Source organism: Pezoporus flaviventris, unplaced genomic scaffold (assembly GCF_033815535.1).
Source record: "Pezoporus flaviventris isolate CSIRO_AGI_PZ_B2104156 unplaced genomic scaffold, CSIRO_AGI_Pfla_v1 ptg000007l, whole genome shotgun sequence".
NCBI classification, from domain to species: Eukaryota; Metazoa; Chordata; class Aves; order Psittaciformes; family Psittacidae; genus Pezoporus; species Pezoporus flaviventris.
The window spans coordinates 31891782-31917602 of NW_026892555.1; the positions used below are offsets into that span (position 1 = coordinate 31891782).

At 40.4% G+C, this 25821-nt stretch overlaps 1 protein-coding gene across 4 annotated transcripts in view; it reads left to right on the forward strand.

The window, feature by feature from the left end:
* The window catches only part of JPH1 (junctophilin 1), an 89796-nt gene continuing 63975 nt past the window's right edge, over positions 1 to 25821 (forward strand). For all 4 annotated transcript variants that reach the window (XM_061448271.1, XM_061448270.1, XM_061448272.1 and 1 more), the window contains exons 1-2: positions 1 to 514; positions 7186 to 7942. In XM_061448271.1, coding sequence (XP_061304255.1) covers positions 136 to 514; positions 7186 to 7942 — 1136 coding nt within the window. In that variant the 5' untranslated portion in view covers positions 1 to 135. The remainder of the gene's footprint in view (positions 515 to 7185; positions 7943 to 25821) is intronic.

Here is a 25821-nt window from a genome sequence, read left to right on the forward strand (position 1 = left end):
TCGCAGTCGCGGGGAGCGGCGGGGCGGTCGGTCGGCGGGCGGGAAGGAAAGGAAAGGAAAGGAAGGCAGGGCAGGCAGGAAAAGGAAAGGCGGGCGGGAGGCGGTGGCGGCGCCGCGCTCGCCCCGCTGCCCTGGATGACGGGCGGCCGGTTCGACTTCGACGATGGCGGCACCTACTGCGGCGGCTGGGAAGATGGGAAAGCCCACGGGCACGGCATCTGCACCGGGCCCAAGGGGCAGGGCGAGTACGCCGGCTCCTGGTCCCACGGCTTCGAGGTGGCGGGCGGCTACACCTGGCCCAGCGGCAATACCTACCTGGGCTACTGGGCGCAGGGCAAGCGCCACGGGCTGGGCGTGGAGACGAAGGGCAGGTGGATGTACCGCGGTGAGTGGTCCCACGGCTTCAAGGGGCGCTACGGGGTGCGGCAGAGCCTCAGCACGCCGGCCCGCTACGAGGGCACCTGGAGCAACGGGCTGCAGGACGGATACGGCGTCGAGACCTACGGGGACGGAGGTGGGCGCCGGCGGGGGGCGCCCCGCGCGCGGTGGCGGCGCCGGGGGGCGGTGGGAGGGAAGGGAAGGGGGCGCGCCTGCGTGGGCGCGCGCGCTGTGGGCAGGGCCCTTCCCCCCAGCGGGCCGCCGCCCTCGGGCTGGTCCCCCGCCAGCGGCGGTGGGGTCTCTCATTCCCGTGCCCGGGCAGTGCTCACGGGGGGCAGCACGTTCTTCAGCGGCCCCGCCTCAGTTCGCCGTCTGTGGGGCCCTGCTGGCAGCCGGGGAGCGCCACAGGTGCCCGGCGCCCGCCCCGCCTCGCTCTGTGAGGGGCTGCCCGGGTCCGGCCGCCCCGGTTCGGGCGGGTTGCGCTGCCCTGCTGGGCGCTTTCTCCTGGCCATCTGGTGGCAATCCGCGTTGGGACCGTCTGAGCACTGCTTTCCTTTCGCCCTGCTGAGGCGGCCGCCGGGCTTCCCGCCCGCGATAGCTAGACCCGGGGCGGCAGTGCTTGTCTCCGGGCGAGCCGGGGAGCAAGCTGGTCACTTCCCCCTTTCCCTCCCTCGTTTTGCACCGTTTTCATGGTGAAACAGCGAGGACTTAATAAGAGAGTCCTTGTGCCTTGCTGCATTCCTGGCAGGGGTAGCTTTGTACACTCAATACCTGTAAACAGGACGGTGAAGGTAAGTGGGTACACAGCTGTAAACCTGGGTCCACCCTCATGCAATAACTCATGTTTTATCAAATTACAGTACAGTTTCTAGCACAGTGTTCCATGTACAAGAAGCATTATGAAAATCACACAGGCCTGCCTCTCACACCCTTCTCAGCGAGTGTTGCGAGGGCTGAGCTCCCGGTGCAGAGAGGACTGGGCAGCCTGCCCTCCTGCTCCAGTTGGGAGCAGCCAAGGAGTCAGGGTTCCATAAGGACACTTAATGTTGGAGCTTATTTGAGCGGGCAATTACAGTTGTAACTCCGCTGTATCACGTTCTGCAGGACAAATAAGCCTGGTATTTCTGTAATTCATCCTTCGCTGCTGTAATGTCATTGGCATCAGCGGAAGTGCCACCTGCAGCTTCTGCAGAGTTGTTCTTCAACTTGGATTATGCCATTGTAACAGGAAACACTGCTTCCAGTTTTAGGCTTAAAGAGTTTTGGGTTTTGTTGTTTTTTTTTTTTCTGTTTTTTTGTTTGTTTTTGTTTGGTTGGTTTGTTTTTTTTTCCAGAAATGCTGCTCACTGCACCTTTGAGCAGCATACTTCAGTAATATGAAGTAAATAGAATTTACCAAAATTGGAGATAATGTTCACATGATGTAACTCAAGGACTAACCCGTGTATCAGGTCTCTTGATTGATGACGTTGATGGTTCTTTCAAGGAATTCTGTTAAGAGATTTGCGGCCAAACTTTCAGGATCATGTCAGAGAACAGATATCTCTGTATTAAGCAGAGGAAGACACGTTTATAGTTGAGGTCATCTTTTCCTTCTGAAAATGCAAAACGTAGATAGTTTGGTAAGATTCATTCAGAAAATTAAATGTACTGTTAGTTTTGTGCCTTTTAATCTCTTGGGTGGCACCTTTTTGTAGCTGTCTGAAAATTGTTCCTTGGTGTGTAAAGTTCTGATGCTGAGAGACAGCAGAGATGTGTGTTTGGGGACTGAAAAACAAAAAACAAAGCATGAAAGAGATCTGAATTTTAATTTTACCACACAATAGACTTTTCAGGGTTCATTATATTTGTTTTGTTTAATAAATTACAAGCTGAAGAGTAGATGAATTTTTTTTTTTCTTTACAGAAAAGTAAATTGCCATTCCAGTAAATCTTCCAGGAGTGATTTTCTCAATCTGAAGTTCCTTTTATCTTTTTCTTTAGGATTCTTGTGGAATATTTAAAATCTCAATTTAATCCTGATCTTTGGAGCTAAATTTTTTGAATTTTAGACTTAGAATGCGCAAGAAATCCTTTGTGTGAATCAGCGCATGAAGCATGCAGTTTACACTGTGAGATGTTTAGTCCTGTGAACTGTACCCTGTTACCATGGCCCCAGTCTTTCACGTGTTGCAGTTCATGTGAACAGAGGGTGTGAAGTCCCATTGATTTTAATGAAAGTACTTATGAATGAAGCAAAGCAGCATGTCATAGATGTTTGCAGATGTGTTTTTGTTTTCATACTCGGGTTAACAATAGCTGTATTTGTACACCAGTAGAATGTATAAAGTGTTTTTACAAGGAAATCAGCTTTACATACATTTTTTTTAACATACTGTGAAATATTTGCAGGAAAGCTCTCTCCTTATTATGACCTGAGAATACCAGCATAGGGAGATAACTGTTTAGACAATGCCAATTGCCAGTTTGTTTTCAGATTGGCTAAAATCCAGGCCTCTTTGCTGCTTTTCTTTGTTGTTGTTTTTTTCTCCCCTCAGTTGTTTTAAAATGTATTGGTGGCATTAGGAGATGTAGTTGAGAGGGCAAAAAGGAGTACAATCACTGACAGTGTTCCTCAGTGTTTATGCACACAGCACTTTGCACGACATGAGTAATATATGTCACGCTGTGTTTAAATGCTTAAAATTGTCACTCAGTCAAATCTCTGAGGAAAACACTATGAATTATAAACCATGATCCTTCACTCATTCCATGGGCCTTCAGGTGGCCTGTCAGGTTGTTCCCTGTGGCAGTCTGGACTTCTGTGCTGCCTCTAAACGGGATTTTGTTGAACCTGTATGAATCTGCAAGCCTGCTGGAGGATATTTTATGGAGGGAATAATGCCTAATTTGGAATTTCAGTATGTGTAAATTAGTTTGCAATTTATGGTCCTGCCAACAATAGCAATAGTGGGCATCTTGCTGTAAGGTTGTGCACTGCCATGCCACAGAGGGAGGTCAGTGGCAAATGCATCCTAAGCAACAGTCATTGATAGTATATTTGTGGTATCTAAGCAGTCTTCTTTCTACGTGGATGCTTATCTAATATTTGAGTCTGAAAAGCACATAAAAATGCTGGTCTAACAACAAATTTGTTAAACCACAAAAGACTTAAGTAAACTATAGGAGCAAGTGGAGTAGTTCAGTAGGTCCTCAGCCTCTCAGTTTTTTCACACAGTATAGTATTAAGTTTTAGCCACAAGTAGGCAATAACATTTACAGCTGTAATTTATACTGAGGGATTTTTGGGAAGGATGGCACAACTCCAAAGAGACAGGTTATGAAATTATACCTTACAACAATTTGCCAATAGAAACAAGAGGGAAAACATACTTTCTAATAGTTCCCAAACTCAAAATATGAATACGTTTTCAAGGGAACCAATTGAACACCAGGTGGATGGTCGGTAGAAGTTGTGCCTGAACATTTCTTTAGTTAAAAAGGATACCAAATTTAGCTTTTGGAAAATTAATGCTGAAAAATGCTATTGTTTTATGGTCAAATACAGTTTTAGATTAGCTTGGTGGTTAGAGTGTTAATTAAAATTTCACAGGTGACCATTACAAGAACTCTGAACAGTCAGCATATAAGATAATGTGTAAGTGAAGCATTATAAGGGAAAGCAGGATACAGTGTGCATGTTGGTATTCATATTTATATAGACATAATATCTATATCGATAGGTAAATGTTACATATATTGTATCTTCACATAAGAGAAAAGCTTTTTTTATCACATATTATGTCATTTGCTGTAATATTTAATTATATTGTAATATTAACAAACCTTAACTTGCTCATGTAAAGTTTCCTAAAATTTCTATTGTTGAAGAAGGTATTACAGTTGAGTCTGATATCATCAGTCAAATTACTGTGTCTCTCGTATCTGCATTCTGGACACTGCTCTCCAGACTTCTCATTTAAAATGTAGGTTGAAAAGTCAAGGAAAATGACTCCACTTTCTAGCACACTAGTATCAGATGCCTTTCCCTTAATGGATTTGTAATGATAGAAGAGATTGTTGTCACCTCCAAGACTGCACAGAATTCTGGCTAAGTATCTTGGGTACTTTCAAAGGACCAGTTCAGTATGATTCTTCCATTTCCTCATTGACTATTTTCTCTTTAAAAGAAGCTGGCATTGATTTCATTTCCCTAGTAGAAAGGAAAATCAAACGAGTAAATAGCAGCACATCAGTTATCCTTGGTTTAATGCCTTTATGGGCAACAGTGACCACTTCCACTTCTTTCTACAGAGTAGTGAAAAATATGAGTCTTAAATGAATTAATTGGTTTTGAGTTTTCCATTTTTATTAATTAAACCCAGATATTAGTAAGAAAAAAGGCTGCCCTTTTGTACTCTCATAAAATTCCATACTGAAATAAGTGGATTCTGCTTTTAGTCTGACACTCAAATAGCAACATAAAGAGCCGTAATTACAAGTTGCTACTCTAATATGATATTGGGGTATAATCAAAATTAGTATTGGATTCATTATTTCTAAATTAAATTAACTGGTGCAGAATGTTAGACACGTTGTTGTACGTAGCTGTAGGTATATGTAGTCAGATTCTTAGCTCCAGCATATCATTGCAATACCAGGGGGATCTCAGATATAATTATGGACAAAATGTAGTCGTTTATACTCATACAATATTAATACATTTCTGGGAAATGTCTGTTTAATAAAGAAAAATAATGCAATGTGGCTGTACTTTTGCAGTATTTACAGAATACGTCATACCAGTGCTTTGTGCTCATGTTTCTATTTGTTCTTTTCCATATGCTGAGGAGTTTTTTAAATAATCATGTTTCTAGATTCAGCACCCTTACAACCAGCAAAGCAGTAGGTATCCAGGAGACAGAGAATGAGAAAGAAACTAAGTTGTTTGTTTGTGTCAGCAGCCATCTGTTATAAAAAAAAAACCTGCTTCCACTTTGTAGAATTTTCTACCAACACAAAATAGTTATGTTGTGGAACCTATCTAGTTTGATGTAATAAAGAAAGCGGACTTGGCAAATTTAATTGCATGTTAACATTGAAATGTAACTTAGCAGAAGAGGTAATATAGTAAAGCAGTAATTGATAGATAATTGGCATGTACATGATCAAAGTAGTATGCTTATACAAAGGAGATCAAATCTCAAAGCAAATGAAGCTTTGACCTACATCTGAAACTGCAGGCATTTCACAAATATTTTCACAAAAATGAAGTCAAGCATTGAATTTGACATTTGATATTTCGTTCTCTGAAGAATAGTTTTTAATAAGTGCTCTAATTAAAGCAGATCAAAATCAAAGTATTTTAAAGATGCTTATTCATCCCTCTGTAAGAATATCCAGACTCAAAATAGCTTTTATTTTTTTAAATAAAAAAAAAGCAGCACTAGGTGTGTGAGAGACTTCATTTTGAGAAGCTTAAAGCAGTTTAATGGGAATTAGAGTGAAATGACCTTAGAAAGCGCATTACCTTGTATTTGTGGGGTTCCTGGCACTGTTCTTTGGAACTTCTTTGGAATTTTCGGTACAAATGACTTTCGAAGACGGGACACTAGAGTATGTATCCTGTCAAAATGAAAATGCCTTTCAAGAGTGTTCAAGGCCAGGTTGGATGAGGCTTTGAGGAACCTGATCTAGTGGAAGGTGTCCCTGCCCATGGCAGGGGGTTTGGAATGAGATAGTCTTTAAGATCTCTTCCAGCCCAAACTTCTCTGATTCTATGAATACAAGTCTGCAGTAGTAATCTGATAATGCTGGATGTTGGCTCAAATGCAGCTTTGCATAAATATCATGACTTCTCATATCAAATACCATGTTGTTCCTTGTATTGGTCATTTACAAAATAGTTGTGATTGCAGCAGTGAAATGTGTTTATGGCAGAATGCTGTGCAAGTCTCTGTTTCTTATGTACTGCAAAACAAATGAAAGGGGGAAAAAAAGTGCTAAAGGATTCATGTTTCTGATCTTTCTGTCACAACATGGTGCAGAATACAGTGCCATTTTTATGATACCAGGAATGCCAGAAAGTGTTGGTATCAAGAGTTCGTAAAGAGTAAGATTTACCAAGGTTTTGCTCTTCTGTTCAAGTACATGCAAGCCTTTAAACTGTTTTAATTTTACAATAGAGATTTATAGCAGTGGATCCAGAGCCCCATCTCAAGACAGGGCAATTTAGCGTTTTGTCAAATATGTCATGACATGGAGAGGTCTGTAGTCACCTTAAACCCAGAATAACAGGACTTTTACTACTACTCCTTGCTCTTTCTCTGAGCAGCTGGAGGAAAGAGCTATGAGTGTCCTGCTCCCTCCCCCCCCTCCATCCTTGTCTTCCTCTCCAGCTGACCATATGCAGTATGGTTCTGCTTCTGCTGACCACCTCCTCATTTGACAACCTTAAAAAATAGGGAGTCCTGCTTTAGAAGGTTATCTTGATTTTTTTTTTTTTTTTTTTTTTTCCCTCTGGACAGATCTATTCAAAAAATGCTTGCGATGATAGCTACTGTATCTTAGTTGACAAAATAAATTACGTCAGCTGGGAAAACAAGGATTTGCTAGGCAGAAAAATAACTTGTATGAAAAACAAGTAACAGAAGTATTTTATCTACTATGTCATGTGCTGTGATTTTTCTGCGTTTCTTCTTACCAAAACCAGAGCTGACAACATAGCATTGCCTTGTAGTGTACTGGATGTAGCATGCTAGGTCTTTTACAAGTATAGTAAGTCTAAGTCTGCTTCCTAAATTTAATTTCCTCTTATTACTTTAAAAGGTACATACCAGGGGCAATGGACAGGAGGGATGCGACATGGCTATGGTGTACGTCAGAGTGTACCCTATGGCATGGCAACTGTGATCCGTTCACCCCTCCGAACATCTCTTGCTTCACTTCGAAGTGAGCAGAGCAACGGCACTGTTCTGCATGATGCCACTTCAGACAGTCCAGCCGGAACAAGAGGAGGTTTTGTGCTCAATTTCCACAGTGATGCAGAGGCAATGGGCATTAAGAAAAAAGGAGGCTTATTCAGAAGAGGATCACTTCTTGGTAGTATAAAACTTAGAAAATCTGAATCTAGATCATCGATATCTAGCAAACGGAGCTCTGTTAGGAGTGATGCTGCTATGAGCAGAATTAGTTCTAGTGATGCCAACTCTACAATTAGTTTTGGAGATGGTGACTGTGATTATTCCCCCATGGAAGACCATGTTGATGCCACCACTACGGAAACCTATATGGGTGAATGGAAGAATGACAAGCGCAGTGGTTTTGGTATTAGTGAGCGTTCAAATGGTATGAAATATGAAGGAGAATGGCTAAATAACAGGAGGCATGGATATGGATGTACCATGTTTCCAGATGGCACCAAAGAAGAGGGAAAATACAAAAATAATGTTTTAGTCCGTGGAATAAGAAAGCAACTTATACCAATACGAAACACAAAAACTAGAGAAAAGGTGGATAGAGCAATAGAGGGTGCACAGCGAGCAGCTGCCATGGCAAGAACCAAAGTGGAAATTGCAACTTCAAGGTATGTTATCACAAAGTATATTTGTTCGTCACTGAATTTTCAGAAACAAGATTGTGTTACAGTATGTGAGCCCTTATTGTTGACAAAAGATTCAAAAGTACAAGGCTGTAAATGTCTTTAGTGAATGAATACATACTCACTTTTCAGTTTCACGTGTAACTCTGTTGACTTTTGAGGCATTACACGTATGAAACGTAGAGCTTCCATTCATTTGAGCAAAGATGTTTGTATGTGTTCCATAATATACTGTGAAAGTAAATTTCCATTCTCATACATTCCTTCTTTCACTCTAGAGCTGCTGCATTATGCCTTTAAACCTGTTTGGAAAATAAAACTAGTGAGCAAATGGATTATTTGGGGCATGTGAGGCGAAGACTAATATTTTCCCATAAGCACGCTCCATACGCTTACTGTGTTGATTTTTTGGATAACATCTGAGACTCACTGAAGTTTCACATTTGACATCGAGCATCTTAGGATGGCATCTGTTTATCCGAGAGACTGTGGTAGGAACAGTGTAAGAATAATGGTTGAGGCTGTTGTGCTTAGAGGCTGTTGATGTGGTTGCCAACGACAGTATCCGTTCAAAGAGCTCTGTATGAGAGCTCTCTTTTTGGAGCATGCCTGCTGCAGTCTGAACTCATCTGGGTCTTATGACCACCACTTTAAACCATAGCGGTCATCTCTGCCCTTCCCTCCCCCCTCCTCAATCCTGTCAAGTGTTTGAGATGGGAAAACTGTTAATGGGTATAAATAGTGGGGAAAAAAATGTCATTTTCACTTTGAACTCCTAACCAACAACCAAGCAAAGTTGCCTGAAATTGAATTGTTACAAATGAAAACAGTATAAACAAATTTAATAGGTTTTGCTATTAAGTCTGAGAGCTCTTTAAGAAGCTGTTTAATTTTTAATGCCTTCCAGTAGTTTTCTGTAGCAGTTTCTCTGTTGCTGTTTTTAGTTTGTTTCCTCAGGCAGGCTTTTCCTGAAATATGCTGTGGACCACAAAAGAGCCAGGAAATGTGCATGAAAGAAAATCTTCATGCTATTTTAGAAGGGGGATATCTCATTACACTTGGAGCTGGACAACTGATTCCTGATCTAGTGTGGTCACTAGTGTGACTATCCTTTTTCTGACAGTCATAAAGAATACAGAATAGACTGAAAACTGTGTAAGTGGAAGAACTTGCATACCATGGATGGCTGTTAGTGAAAAGTAGTCAAGACACAAACATGAAGAATTTGGCATACTGTTAGGAAAGCCTTCTGAGCAATGGTCACCTAAGTTACTAGAGGGTAACATATACTCAACTACTTCTATAGATATATGTAAGGCATTACATGACAGCATACCATATTAGCAAAGCACATCAGTAACAGCTAACTTTAGGGAATTACTGGATTCCATTCATGTCCTGTCAGTACATAGTAAGCCCTAGATGTGAAAAAATTGATGTTGAGGGGTGTGTGGAGGGGAAGAGTTGCCACCATGATTCCATATAAAGCTATTAAAAAGCCGTAGTCTGAGACCTTGTAAGTGAGGTTACAATGTGCAATGTCTGTGCTTCCCCTTTAAGAAGCGATATGTCTCTGAAATGTTTGCTGTTCCTTCCCTTCAATTTTAGGTAAAGGACAGAGCTCAAATTGCTTCTTTTGGAAGAGTCCATGAAAGCAAGGTTTATTTCTTGAGAAGAGTTTTTGAAAGTGCAGCAACAGAAGGCATCAGTTGTAGCGCACCTGTAACCATAGGTTTTTCAGCTGAGAATTTCTCTGAAACAGTCCCATGGACTGTATGAATAGCACGATTGCAGATTCAGGTTTCCACTCGTTAGTCGCCTTTGCGCTACAGTACTGATAGTCAGAGGCAGAGACCTGACACCTAGTCAGGCAACATCAGGCATAAAGACTCTATTAACTTCACTTCTGAGTGTTGCCCAGTAAGGATGACGCAACACTTTCCACCCCTTGAGTGTTCAGAATTGCCTTAAGTATCAGCAGTGGGAGCAAGTTCATGGCATTATGTGAACTAAGGGACTGTCATACTGGCAGTCAGTAGTACAGACTGTGAGCCAAATCATCTGGAATAGGTTCTAAAAGGGCATTGAGGAAGAAACTTCCACATCCAAAGGTTGCTAAATTCTAATCTGACAGGATTGATACAGTTTCAGGATGAAAGAACTTGCTTCTGTCCCAGTGAAACTTGAGGACCAGTACTGGTTTGGGAATGCTTTTTTACCAAACTAATACATTAATATGTCCTGGGTTTGGCTCGGATAGAGTTAATTTCCTTCCTAGTAGCTAGTACAGTGCTGTGTTTTGGATGTAGTATGAGAATAATGTTGATAACGCAGTGATGTTTTTAGTGGTTGCTAAATAGTGCTGACCCTGATCAAGGTCTTTTCAACTTCTCATTCCCTGCCAGTGAGAAGGCTGGAGGAGCACAAGAGGTTGGGAGGGAACACAGCTGGGACAGCTAACACAAACTGGCCAAAGGGATATTCCATACCATATGATGTCATGCTCAGTATGAACTGGGGGGAGTTGGCCAGGGAGGGCTGATGGCTGCTTGGGGCTGAGGTGAGCATCTTAGTCAGTGGGTTTTGAGCAATTGTATTGTCCATCACTTGGGGTTTTTTTCTTGAATTTTGTTTCTTTTTCTCTTTGTTATCTCCCTTTTCATTACACCTAGTAGTATTAGTGTTAAGTTTTACTTTATTTCAATTTTTAAACTGTTCTTAACCCACAAGTTTTACCTTTTTCCAATTCTTCTTCAATCCCACCACGGGGGAAGGGGAGCAAGTGAGCGGCTGCGTTGTGCTTTGTTCTGGCTGGAGTTAAACCATGGCATAATAATATATTAATTCTTCCAACAGTAGCACTCCTGCAATGTCTTAGATGAACGTGAGGACAGTGGTCTTGTCTGTTTCCTAACAGTCACTACTACACAGAAAAGCCCAGGAGGAATGCCTTTTGTAATCTCTCTAATGTGTAATACAAAGGTGGTTCTGCCCATCTGGCATAACCTTACCTGGGCACACTGGCCTGTAAAACCTTCTATGTTTTCAGACCTGGCAGATGTCACCAGCAATGCATGCTCACTCTAATCTTCCCTTGTTAGTGGAAGAACTCTACATAGACCTTTTCCCACCCCGAAAAAACATCAAATGTCCAGGTTTCCATTCTGAAGAGCTAGAAACCCTGTCTCTCAGCCAGATACCTTCCTTTTCAATGCAGCTTTGGGTTATATGCTGTTCTTTCTGTATTGTTTATTTCCAAAATCTTTGCTCAGCCAAATGAAACCAGACCATACTCCTCTTCATAGCTCCCTGCTAGTCATGACAGGTTTGGCCGGTAGTTTGACCTGTGACAGGTGTCCACACAGTTGTCAACAAGACCAACCACTGTTTTACCTTGTATTCCCGGTGTCTTTTTTATGCTTAAAGTCCTTGTTAATAAGCTGTGTAGTCTTCCTTTATCTAAAATGGCAGTTAGGTATACGAAGAAAAATCTGAGGTACTTCTCAGTGCTTCTGGTTCTTCTCTAAACCTTAATTTACATTGCTCTCCTGACTCTTTAGGGTTTTGAGGCATTTTTAGTGAGGTGTTTTAGATATAATAGCAGCATTTTTCGAAAGATACCAGATCACAAAATTGGAGAGGTGTAGAAAGCTGCTGTTATCAGGGAAACAGCCTCTGTGACACAGATCTGTATCCAAAACAGACTGTAAATTTGTAACGAATAAAAATGATAATGCAGCTTAATGGTCTTGATTGTTTATTATAGTTCTACTAGTTACATGTAATACAAAATATTAAGGCACAAATATAAAAATCCCAGAATGGTGAATTTCAGACATATGCTCAACATTTTACCCTTTTAAAATATTAAAAGGCTTTTTTTGTTTTTTTACTTTTTTCTTTTTTTTTTTTAAATAGGCAGTAATCAGTTCAAATTAATCTTTAACCCTTTTTTGCCAAAAGCAGTCAGGTTTACTGTTTACTCTGTAGACCAGTTTGTGGTCTTGGTGTCTAAAAGGAAAAGCTGCCTTCCAGAAATTTTTAGTAACTTCTTTCCTATGTGTTTTCAAGCACCTGTAAAGTGGTTCAAGTTCTAGAAGATGTACATTTGGAAGAGCCCTTTGACAGAAGTTAAAAAGCCCCAAATGTCCACTCAGCAAACTCAAATAGAAACTTGGTTTGAGTGTATCAGATGATTCTCAGTGCAGGGATTCTGAACTTTCTTTTCATTGCTGTCGTGTGTTTTATTCGAAGGAGATATCCCTCTGCTGTTCAGTATGAACTGGAATTATATTAGAGCACTTCTTCCTGGTATGAAAATCACTTAAGTTCTCATCAGAGGAGCTATTTAGTGTATTATATTAACTTTGCCCTCATCAGTACTTATAGTGATATAAACTTCAGTGGTTTTTGGAATTAAATCTCAGAGTCTGAACATAAACTTAATTTCTAATTACTCCATGTCAGTGAGTGCTCTTATGTGTATCAGTCTTGTAAAGTAAACATGTAGCACTGGAAGCAGAAGGAAAGGTATTTGTTTACATACAATCCTTCGTGTACCAGATTTTTTCAAAAAAAGTATTAGGGTTTCAGAATTTACCTCTCAGAGCCAGGCCTTTTCTTTTGCTTTTTTTCCCTCCCCTCAGGTTTTATCTCAGTAATACTCAACATGAAACTCTCCTTTAAGTGTTGACTCTCTGAGGAAAAAAAACTTTGCAGAGACAGAGAGGGACAAGATAAAAGTACTATAAGAAATACGAATCAACAGATAGTGTATGGAGGGAAAGGGAGAAAGAAATCAGAAGAAAAAATGTTTCCTTGTAGGTATTTTCGTTATACTCCATTGGTCTTTCAGGTCATAAAACAAGCAGGTTACAGAATTGTTATCATCTTGTTTATTCTCCTTTCTACAGAAGCTAAATACTTTTAATTAAAGTTCTGAGTGAGTTTTAAGTAAAGTGTGCTGTCATAATATGCCATGAGAACTGTTGACCACCTTAAAAGTAGTATTGTAATGGGTTTTCATTACATGAGCACCTGAGGTTTGGTGGAAGATAAGGGTGCCTTTGTGTTAGGCACCCCACAAACAAATGACCCTGTTTAGAGCTGTTTAGAGACCTTGAAGCCTGGGAAAGTGGCAGTGCCCAACAAACAGAAACTGGCAGAAGACTGTGGAAGGACCAGAGATCAAGATCACAGTAAAATTAATATATTGCAGCTAATAACACAGAGCAGTTCCTCCTTGTTAGTTAGCTGTCTGTGCTCAGATAGCAGTGCCTAGCAAGCCTCTAGTTGGGAAGGCCTTTTAAGGGGAGCACTGAAGGGTGATTAAAAGACCGGTGCCTTTTCTGCAGCGATTTCTTTTTCAGAGTAGCTTTTTTAGACAGCTCAATTTTATTTTTAGCATGTTTGTGTCCAGGTCTACAAATGCTATGGCCTTTACTTTTTAATAGAAAACTGCTACAACTCTGATTGTGATCCCATGTCATGAGCAGCCTGCTTTGTTCTGAGCCTTGAGTTGGTGGCATGGCCTGAGAAGGCAGGTGGAGGAGGATTGACTTGATGGCAGAGACCCCATATCACAGTTTTGATTTTGCTTGGGAGTGAGTCTGCTGCCATAGCCTGGAATTCCTTGTGTCCCTGTTCTCACTTGCTGTCATAGCAGCCTACTGGAGCCAGTATCTGGCTTGTGTAATATTTGACCCTGGGGATTATAAAATCATAGAACGGTTTGGGTTGGAAAGGACCTTTAGATTATCTAGTTCCAACCCCCTGCCATGGGCAGGGACACCTCCCTCCCACTAGACCAGGTTGCTCAAAGGCCCATCCAACCTGACCTTGAACACTGCCAGGGACGGGGCAGTCACAACTTCCTCCGGCAGCCTCTTCCAGTGCCTCACCTCTCTCACAGTAAAGAGCTTCTTCCTAATCCTGAGCCCTGGCCTGGCACTGCCCCAGTCTGGGCCTGGACAGTTAGCGTTGGCTTCACGTCACTGGGCTGCACCTGCTTCTGAACAGTGCAGCTCAGTTATCCGCCCCTGGGCACCGGTGTTCACTGTACAATGGTTAAATAAGAAAACAATGCTCATATATTTTCGTAACCTTAATTCACAGTAAGCTTCTTTATGGTGTGCTGCATGTGGTGGATTTATGTGAAGTGTGTCTTAACTGTGAGGAAAGAGTACTAAATGGTTTAGTAGCCAGTTCCTTCCTTGTTTTCATTGCCTTGTGTGACCAGTGCTCTCAGCTTAACCTGAACAAACTGTGATTTCTAGGAAGAGATGGAATTATATGGATGTGGTAGTATAGTTTGTGTCCACGCTAGATGGCAGCTGCCAGTCATTCCAAATGGCACTGAATGTGCACCACACACAGCTTTCCATTATGAATTTAGCTGACACTACCAATCTCAATTTACTCAAGAAACTGAACTGGACACTTGCAAGACTAGTGCCTCACACATCTTTGAGGTGCTGTGCTTATTATAGCTGAAATATGAACAACGTGTTTAGGAATAGGATCCAACAAATACCAAAGGTATTTATAAGACTGTTTGCTTTAGTACAAAGAGCTGCCTTAGGTTCAAAACAAAATCAGTTTTAAGCATTTTAATGCATAGTCTATTTTAAAATAACAAATATAATGCTGTGGGGAACTTAATTTTAAGTCTTGAGCTACTACGGATGGTAATTTTAATGTTAATTCTGAATTCTTTAGAGGAAAGCATATGTTCCTTGAATCCTGTGGGAATTACTGCACTAACTTCAGTGGGGCACATTTTCACTCGGATGAAACAACTTGTTGGTAACAGAATATAATCTTGGACTGCTTCTCTGTTATTTGCTGGAGAATGAGAAATACATCTGCTTGGAATATACAAATCACACAAACATCACTACACAGATTTTATTTCTTTTCTTAGTATTTAATGCAGTAAGATTACATGGCTGAAAATATGCAGAATTACTCCTGTACTATCCCTCAGCTGGAAATTTTACAAAGTCTCAAGTATTTCACTTTCTGATCAAATTACCTATATCCTAATTCACCTACCTACAGCCAGACATCTGAATAGGGATATATTAAGGAAATTAAAAAAAAAAAGGCAGTTCTGGAGTGTAGCCAGTCTTACTTTGTGTTTGTACTGGACACACAATTGTTACCTTAGAGTTGCTTTCCTAACATGTTTAAATTTAGGGGATTGCTAGTACAAGATTAAAAATATTCTGTTTTCAAAATGTAAATGAACCAACACTGCACCACTGTTTTTTAAAACAACCATCTAAGGAAGCCTTTTTTTAATATACAGACCTTTTTGAAATGTTTCTTTAATGAGATGGATAAGGATTTTTTGCCTGGTTTCCATAGTACTTAATTTAGGAGCTGAAAGTCTTTATAGTGGCAGCCCAGCAAATATATGTGAAAACACTAATGTTGTTGCGGTTTTTTTGATGATAGTGAGATGCACTAGCAAAAGACTAATATTTTGTTTTGCATACAAAGATGAGCTGTTATGCAGATTCTTGCCTTAGTTTTTACACAGCATCTCAGTTTTGATCTGCATTACAGTTGTTCAAAAGCTAAGCCACAAACAGCATCTGTCTCTACTGACTTTCAGGAGGTTTTCTGTGATGGAAATAAATCTCCCTTAAAAAAACAAAATCTGGGTTGCTTGTACAGGTTGGTTTCATATGAACCATAGTGCAAAGCCATTAGGCTTACATTATTAGTTGCTATAAAAATATTCTCAAAACCAAAAAGATATATTTCTACTGTACTTAGTACAGCTATGTACATAGGGCTAGTAGCACTAGTCAGAGCTTGGGTAATTTATTTGATGCTTTGCTTAAAGACAAAACCAATTAATACAGAACCTTCCCAGCTTCTTTCTTCAAAGAGATAAGAAAACTTTCTGTCATTTAACTGTAGCATTGTCTGGGTATTCTACAGGGTAGGATGTTTTTCAGTGAACCACTGCAGCAGGAAAAATAGTAATTTAAATGATTTAGCTATTGCCCCCTACATTGATCTACATGTATGTTTCCCAAATAATAATAATTTTCTGAAAACTCATGTAGTTAAATGAGTACTGCTGTTTGTTTGAATACTAATTGATCAGTGATACGTATTATGACTTTTGTTTATTTTTCTGGCAATTAATACATTTATCTTTTTTATACATCTAATAGACATTGGTACATATTTTCAAGCACTGACTAGATTTTATTTGCCTGCCTCACTATGATTTTCCTCTTTTACTACTGCTCTTTTTGTACTCTGTTCTACAATCCTCTGTTCTCATTGTCTGGGAAGGCAGAGGCGCAGTCTTTTCACGGCTAGTGTCCAAGAGTAAATATCTCTTATGAGCTTGACTCCCCTCAAGCCCATGTAAATGTTTAACATCTGAAACAACCTCTTGATTATTCCTGTCCTTTTTAGATGTTTTCCCAGTTCTGCTACATAGATGTGTTCTCCCAAGAGCTCATTCCTGAGGTGTCCTGGTTTAACTTCAAGGACATTTTATTTAATAATAAAACATGGCAGGGGGGTTGGAACTAGATGATCTTAAGGTTCTTTTCAACCCTAATGATTACATCATTCTGTGATTCTATTTATGAAGTTAGGGTTGTTCTGCCTTACACATCACTCACTTAAATTGAACTTCATTTGGTATTTAAGAGTGAACAGTGAGTTTTGTGCAGCCCTTCTTTGCAGTTGCTCTCTGACTTTTTTTTTGTAACACTGATAATCACAAGTTCTGCTTCTTAGCTCTTCACACCTTTGCCCAACCAACCAATACTTGTGAACATCATGGGTTTTCAGCCCTGAGTTCTGTGGATATCCAGTGGTGAACCTTCTTGGTTGGGAAAAATAATAATTTATCCCCTTATGTTCTGTTTCTTTTCCAACATAAACAATTCTGTGATTCTATAACCAGAAGTTAAGAGTGTGAGTCAAAAGGTGTTGGTGTCCTCAGCATAAGAAGGAGCTGTTAGAACAAGTCCAGACAAGGGCCGCAAAGATGATAAGGGGGCTTGAGCACCTCCCGTATGAAGACAGGCTGAGAAAGTTGGGGTTGTTCAGCCTGGAGAAGAGAAGGCTGTGTGGAGACCTCATAGCAGCCTTCCAGTATATCAAGGTGACCTACAAGGATGCTGGAGAGGGATTCTTCATCATGGACTGTAGTGATAGGACAAGGGGTAATGGTTTCGAACTTAAACAGGGGAAGTTTAGATTGGATATAAGGAAGAAGTTCTTTACTGTAAGGGTGGTGAGGCACTGGAATGAGTTGCCCAAGGAAGTTGTGAATGCTCCATCCCTGGCAGTGTTCAGGGCCAGGCTGGGTGGAGTCTTGGGTGCATGGTTTAGTGTGAGGTGTCCCTGCCCATGGCAGTGGGGTTGAAACTAGATTATTTTAAGGTCCTTCCTTTCCTACCCAAAATGTTTTGTGATTCTGAGTAAGTTTATCAAGGTGTTTGTGCTAAATTTGATTTTATGTTTTCTTCAAATTGATTCTTGATCAGAATATGCTCTCAGTGGCTTTTAACAGTTCACTAAAGTTCTGACTTTGAAATGTGATGGATATTTGATTTGAATTCATCTGCTCCTTGCACTTACAGTGATAAAAAGCTGTAAAAGTGGTTTTGAGGTCTGTTAAGTTGTGAGTTAACTGCTGACATATACAGTCATTCCATTACATGATAAATTTTGGCCATGGACTGTAGTGGTGAGGAGACACTATGAAAGCTGATGTCTCTTTCGAGAAGCTCAGAATGCAGTACAAGTACAGGTAGGTAAGCTAACAGAAAACTCTGATGCTTTGTTGCACACCTAGATTTTTGCTGCTTCCAGCAACGATAAAGCAAGACTGGAATCCTCTTGATACAGAACACTATTAAATTATGGACCAGTATAAAAAAAGTACTTAGAAATGTTGAATTGTGCACTGGTGTTTGCATAAGGGTCGTAGAAGTATTGGTCCAGCAAAACCTTTCACACGACAAAAGTCCTTCCATTTATTTGCTATTTCACAGTGTATTTATTCAGCTATTATTACTAAAATGGACATTTTTGGTTGACAGTTCAAAGATCATCCTGACTGAGTCTTCACAGGCCAGTCTGAGAAGTCAGCTTAAACTGTCTTCAGAAACATTGCTTGCTTGTTGAACATCCCTAACAATTTGAAGAATTCTTCTCTACTTTCACTGTATGTAATCTGATACTTGAAAAGATACTTTTCTCTGAAAAAGCAAATGAATTTGCCAGTATGTGAAAATGCATATTTGAGTGGATGTATAACCTAGCGCTGCTAAATCCATGCAAGAAATTAGTTCTGGTTTTGCATAGAAATTCACTTTTTAAAATTACGGTGACAGTTTCCTCTTGGATTATGTGCTTTTATGCGCTCATTGTTAAACTTAAAACCATTTGATATTATCTCTCTGGCTGAGACCATTTATTGTCTTTTCCTTAGCAAAACTAATTCATATCTTTGAAATGTTCTGATCTTTTCATCTTTTCTTTGGCAATGAATTGTCTCATTTTGCAAGTAAAAGTTCCAAGGGAGATGGAAATTGAACTTGCTTAGGTGCACATCAGCTGAGGAAACATTTTGTATGCAACTTTCACATTTGTATCTATTTATAAATGAAACTTTAAAGTAGATTAAGTAAGACCTGTTAACAGTATGACTGCTGTAGTTTGTTTCAGTTCATAGTGAGGAGTATTTTAGCTCAAGTTGGTTTTTTTCAAGAATATTTACTGTTTATAAAAGTATTTTTGATGTGCTTTGCTCCTATTCCCATTCTTCTTGGTTTAAGTAAGTTTTGTTTCTTCTAAGATTAATATGAAGTAGAATATAAGGGGAAATGAACGGCAAGATTCTGGTAATATCCCCAATGATAAACACTGCAAACCTACATTTTCTTAGTTTTCATAGTTGTAGTTTTCTGTAAAATATTTTAGATATTATATCAAGTATTTATTACTTTATTAAGCATTTAACATTAATGCAGCAACAGCACTGTAAAAAGGAACTAAGAGAAAAAATGGAAATCTTGAATTTTAGAGCTATCAGAAAATTATGTTAGTATCTCTTTATGGCTGCTTTACTGTCCATTCTCAAAAAATAATACTGTGAGGTTTGGTTTGGCTTTTCTTGTTTGGTTGGTTTTTGTTGTTTGGATTTGGTGGTGTTTTGTGGTTTAGGGGTTGGGGTGTGGTTTTTTTTTGGATTTTTGGGTTGAGTTTGTTTTTTTTTTTTTTGGGGGGGGGGGTGTTTAGAAAAAAAGTATCAGTTGCTTCACGTTTCCCATGCAGCATAAACTTCATGTGCCATTCAGAAATTGCCTACACGTTTGGTTTTCTATTTACTTGATTATCTTGAGGTGTCATCAACATTTTGCATTACGAGACTGCTGTTTGAAACATTTTTGTGACAGTTTCCTTCTTTTAGCTCCTCCATTCAATTATTTATAAAGTGTCACCTGTTCCCAATCACTGATAAGCCTTGCATAAGAATGGATGCCATAAAGAATAAATTAAGATACTTTTTTATTTTCTAGAAAATATAAATTCCTTGTCAATATCCCCATGGTTTTGACCCTGTTATTGCTATCAGCATAATGCATGTTCTTCTCTTGGAAAGAAATGCATTAGATGGATTAGCTAAGCACTAAAAATATCTTTACTTAACCACCAAATTATATAACCATCCGATTTCTGTTGGCTGCTGGTCTCATACTGTGGTGCGTTTTAGAAGTCTGCATTTCACAGCACATCAAGTGAAAAAAAGTTTTTCATTTACATCAGATCCTCTTTCAGAATTTTTTTTTTTTTTTTCTGAATGTCATTTTGCATTCCAGAGGTTGGAAGTAGGATTTACTGAAAGTTTCTGATAACTGTTGTCACTTCAAAATTTTAAAATCCTGCTGCTTTTAGACAATACAGTCCTCCTTTTGTTTGGTCACTCTGGGGCAGTATGTCTCATGCTTTCTTTGTGTTGTTTGTTTTGGATGGGGGGTGTTGAATAGTGAATAGTAATTTAGATCAGATCCACTGCCTAGAGCCTTATTAATCTGAAATATGATGAGTAATTCTTCTAGAAAGCGCTTTACGTATGCAAGAGAAGATCTGGTGACAATGGCCGGCTGTAGAGCTGTGTGTCATCTTTTTTTTCTCTGCATTTTCTGCATCATTTGAATTAAAGGATTTTCTAGAGTTAATCTATACAGAGGTCTCTGTAAGAGAGAACAAGAGGAAAATTGTTAATCTTCCCATAGATTACTTAAAGCTTTGTAATGTCAAGATTTCTCTCTAAATTTATCTTAAAGATTTAAAGCAATTTCTTTCAGTACAGTACTGCAGTACTTGACTGTATAAATAGGAGTAGCAGTAAGTTTATGGTGTAACTCGAATTCTTTTTGCATTGGTGAACAAATCAAAAACAAGGCTTAACTTCAATGTGTAGATAATGGACTGAAATGGTCATCAAAAATGTTTGTGGTGAGGTAACTTTGTAGTCTGCTGGCTTTCTTTTTATTTCTTTATGGCAAAAATCTCATGTACTATAATGGAACTGTTGCCTCTAGTCAGGTTCCCTGTGATAGGTCTGTGAGATTTTGTTCTTTGTAAATGTGACAAGTTTGCTTATATCCTAAGGTCAACCAAGTGTCACCTTAGTCTGCAGTGACATCCTGTCCTGCTGTTTGTTTTTCTATTGTGAAGCTGTAATTGAAAAGAAAAAAAAGGAATACATGAATAAAGGAAATGATGCCATCAGAGCAATCACTTTGCATGTAAGGGAAAATATATAATCAGCTGGCTAAAGGGCATGAGAACATCCTGAAAGGTAATTGGGCACCTTTTGTTGGAATACTCTTGATATATCCCATTAACTTATTCAGTGTTGCTCAGAAACAATGCCTACAGACAGAGGTATGATACTAGGCTTTTTTTTGCCTTTATTCAATCCTATCATGGTAGATAGCATCATCCTAAAACCAGTATTGTTTGCATATAGTTTCTGGAGAAATATGTACACAGAGGGTTCAAACTTTCCTCAGCAAGCTTTTCTGTGCTTTCACCCATGATGTTCTTTACAAGTGAGTGGGAGAAGCCCACGCCTTTTTCAGACCGTTCTCAGGGTTCATCTCTGCAGTTACATGTCTTGTAGAGCACAAGAGATGGAGTTGCTCTTTCGTTTTGATTGAACAACTTGGAATCATAGAATCATAAAATAGTTAGGGTTGGAAAGGACCTTAAGATCATCTAGTTCCAACCCCCCTGCCATGGGTAGGGACACCTCACACTAAACCAAGTCACCCAAGGCTCTGTTCAGCCTGGCCTAGAATACTGCCAGGGATGGAGCATTCATGACTTCCCTGGGCAAACCATTCCAGTGCCTCACCAACATCACAACAAAGAACTTCCTCCTTATATCCAATCTAAACTTCCCCTGTTCAAGTTTGAACCCATTACCCCTTGTCCTATCACTACAGTCCCTAATGAAGAGTCCCTCCCCAGCATCCTTTTAAGCCCCTTTCGATACTGGAAGGCTGTTATGAGGTCTCCACACAGCCTTCTCTTCTCCAGGCTGAACAGCCCCAACTTTCTCAGCCTGTCTTCATACAGGAGGTGCTCCAGTCCCCTGATCATCATCGTGGCCCTTCTCTGGACGTGTTCCAACAGTTCCATGTCCTTTTTATGTTGAGGACACCAGAACTGCGCACAATACTCCAGGTGAGGTCTCACAAGAGCAGAGTAGAGGGGCAGGATCACCTCCTTCGACCTGCTGGTCATACTCCTTTTGATGCAGCCCAGCATACGGTTGGCTTTCTGGGCTGTGAGTGCACACTGAAGCCAGCTCATGTTCATTTTCTCATCAACCAACACCCTCAAGTCCTTCTCCACAGGGCTGCTCTGAATCTCTTCTCTGCCCAACCTGTAGCTGTGCCTGGGATTGCTGTGACCCAGGTGTAGGACCTTGCACTTGGCATGGTTAAACTTTGTAAAGTTGGCATCAGCCCCCCTCACAAGCGTATCAGGGTCCCTCTGGATGGCATTCCTTCCCTCCAGGGTATCAGCTGAACCACACAGCTTGGTGTCATCGGCAAACTTGCTGAGGGCGCACTCAATCCCACTGTCCATGTCACCAACAAAGATGTTGAACAAGACCAGTCCCAACACCGATCCCTGAGGGACACTACTCGTTACTGGTCTCTAACTGGACGTTGAGCCATTGACCACAACCTTTTGCGTGCGGCCATCCAACCAGTTCTTTATCCACCGAGTGGTCCATCCATCAAATTGATGTCTCTCCAATTTAGAGACAAGGATGTCATGTGGGACAGTGTCGAACGCGTTGCACAAGTCCAGGTAGGTGACATCTACTGCTCTACCCCAGTCCATCAGTTCCATAGCCCCACCATAGAAGGCCAGCAAATTGGTCAGGCAGGATTTCCCCTCAGTGAAGCCATGCTGTCTGTCACCAACCACCTTGTTGTTTATCATGTGCCTTAGCATGCCTTCCAGGAGAATTTGCTCCAAGATTTTGCCAGGCACAGAGGTGGGACTGACTGGTCTGTAGTTCCCTGGATCATCTATTTTCCCTTTCTTGAAAATGGGGATTATATTTCCCTTTTTCCAGTCATCCAGGAGCTTCACCTGACTACCATGATTTTTCAAATATAATGGACAGTGGCTTAGCAACTTCTTTCGCCAGTGTGATAGGAATGATAGGTGGCTTATTGCACAAGCAGTATGACAGAGGCTTCCAAGGAAAAGAGGGTGCTGGAGCCATTCAGACAGCTGGCTCCTGGCTGTGCATTTTCCTACAGGATCTGTAGGAGCAGGCATGGAATGTGCTGTGAAATTCTGGTAACAACAGCCAGAGAGCCTTGTGGTAGATGCAGCAGCTATGGGAAAGATGATGGTCAGGAGTGGGCTGCTGTTAACTTTCAGAGTAATTCTGGTAGTTGATACCAAAAAGTCAGCAGTCTGCTGTGTGCTGCTATTCCCTAAGTATTCGACCAGCCAAAAGCCAGCCCTGGGTTTGGTGAACTGGCCTCATGAGCTGCGTACACTGTCAGGTCAGTGGATCTGTTGCACAGGAGAGCTTGGTTACGTGCATGGTTATTTCCAAGCATGCCACAAACTTCTGTGTGACCTTCCAGCAAATTAGTTATGGTGAGGCACCATGTTAGAGATATGTGACCTGGCTTTGAGTACTTCAGAAGGTTTGTATGAAAGAGGGAGAGTGTATGTGATGAAAGTACAAGCTCTAGGTTCTGTCTGAGGCTGTGACCCTATTGCACTTTCTCTGGACTGTGGAAAAACAGCCTTACTTATTCTGGCTCTTAATGGCCAAGCTAACTAGCTCAGACCTGGGACTGTCAGGACTGTGCTAATGCAACTATATTGCTTCCAGGTCTGGAACAGACTTGTTCAGTGTTTCATTTTATGTTGTAGATATTCTTCAGTCAAGCTTGTGCACAGACTGTCCCATGTGCAATGGAAAATAATGCCTTATCTAGCTGGTGTACTCTAAGGATAAAATCCAATGACTACTGCTGTACATCTGGAGCATTGAAGGCCGTATTGCCTCTACTAGAAAAAAGCAGAATATGAGCTGAGTGCTTTAGCTAACATGATTAATGGCATTTTGCAATGCCGAGTAAGTTTTAATAGAATATATTAAGAAGACAGGCTGAGAAAATTGGGGCTATTCAGCCTGGAGAAGAGAAGGCTGTGTGGAGATCTCATAGCAGTCTGCCTGTATCTGAAGGGGACCTACAAGGATGCTGTAGAGGGACTCTTCATCAGGGACTGTAGTGATAGGAGAAGGGGTAATGGGTTCAAACTTAAAGAGGAGAAGTTCAGATTAGGTATAAGAAAGAAATTCTTTACTATGAGGGTGGCGAGGCACAGGAACAGTTTGTCCAAGGACGTTGTGAATGCCCCATCCCTGGCAGTGTTCAAGGACAGGTTGTATGGGACTTTAAGCAATCTGGTGTTGTGGAAGGTGGAAGTGGAACTAGATGATATTAAGGTCCTTTCCTACCCTAACTATTCTATGACTATATTATCATAGTTCCAAAGGGAGCTAAATATGTGACATTCAGTGGATCTCCTGTATTCAAGAGCTGATCTTTTGGCAGGCACTGTGAAATTATATACAGCAGAATCTTGTTAATTCATGCTAATGACCTAAGAGACTCATCACGGATTACTTGATTTTACAACTTAGCAAGTGAAACATGATGACAAAACTTTTAGAGGTGCACACTTTAACACCATGTTCTCTGCTAATTTATGTTGATGATAGCAGTTTAGATGTAAATATATTTGTAGTATACGAGTTAATGGATAGTAGTATTATTAATGAAACCAGTGATGTTTTCCTGAAATGACACTTGAGTACGACAGCCCATTGTTAAATCTCTTCAAAGAAACAGGACAAATCTAGTTCTGTGTGAGTGTGAGACCACAGAAGTGGCTGTGAAAGTAACAGATGTTGTTTTTTTTAGCATTAGTAAAAATATTCTCCTCTTATGTGTCCTATCATAGAATAAGTGTAGCTAAAGGTATTTGGGATTAGACATTCTGACTAGCACAGTACTAGTAGAATGCAGGCATATATGTAGGTCAAAACTGCCTGAAAAGTTTTATCTTCAGGTTGAATTACTTCTACAGAACTTAACTGCTAACATATGTTCATCCTTAAAACAGTAATTCCCAAACTACAGGCTCCTTGAACTTTGTCTCGTATGTTCTAGTAAATTCCTTAGTCTCTGAAGTACAGGGTAAATATCTCCATTATGAAAGTCTGCAATTTTTTTGTGACCAGTTTTTTTTGGTCTGCAGTGTGTTTCCACCTTAAGTACTATTAAGAATGCAGTTTCATGATTGGCAGTGTGCTCTTAAATCAGCAAATGAGACTTTTTCAGTATGCCTTAGGAAGTGACACTGAGCCATTTAATATTTGTTATGCTCTTAGTAAAAGAAGGAGCTGAAGCCTGCTTGTACTGGAAACATCACACACACTTGTTACTGTGCGCTGGTGTGTCAGCAGAGAAGCCTAACTAAATAAGGCAATGCATGAGTAGAGCTTATCAGCGTTTGACAGGAATATAGTCCACTAACAGCTGATACAGTAGCCCATCTTTTCTGTGCTATCATCGTCTCTCTACGCTGCGCACAGATGTATGCTTGTCATCTGTTCGGCTACTGATTGTGTTCAGAACTTAGCCCTCTGCTTTTCCTTTTCAGTTACTTTATGCAGAAGTCATACCAGTGAGCTCAAACACTTACCCAAATTTTATATTTGTGTTTATAAAAAACTGTATGTGAAACTCTCAGCTTTCAAAGTTTAGGGAAGAGGCAAACCATCCCTTCTGTTTCTTCTCCCACCAAATAGTCTATATTATTGTTTGATAGTATAAATAAAAAATAAGAAACTTCATGCGTATGGGTGCCCTCATGGTCCTGCTGTGCAGTAAATGCTTGTAAAAAGTATCCATAACTTCATGAAAGCAAGTCTTGACTGATGTCACCTTCCTCGCTCTAAAGGACTGATACTGCTCAAGTGATTTGCTACGCTCCCAGTGACCTTCCTGGGAAAAGTGTTACACCTTGCATGTTGGTAGCTGCTTTTAGAAAAATCTCCAGTGTAAAATGCCATTAACATTGTTTCAGTATCAGTTTTTGCCTGTTAAAATCAGTTTGGTTCTCTGACTTTGTCCCTGTGTTGTGCAAGAGTTTGGATAAAGTTACTAGGCCAATAAATAATCTTTAAGATCTGATGGCACCTGAACTGCTACAGAATGTCGTCAAACAGTCAAATATACTTTTTTTTTATACTGGGA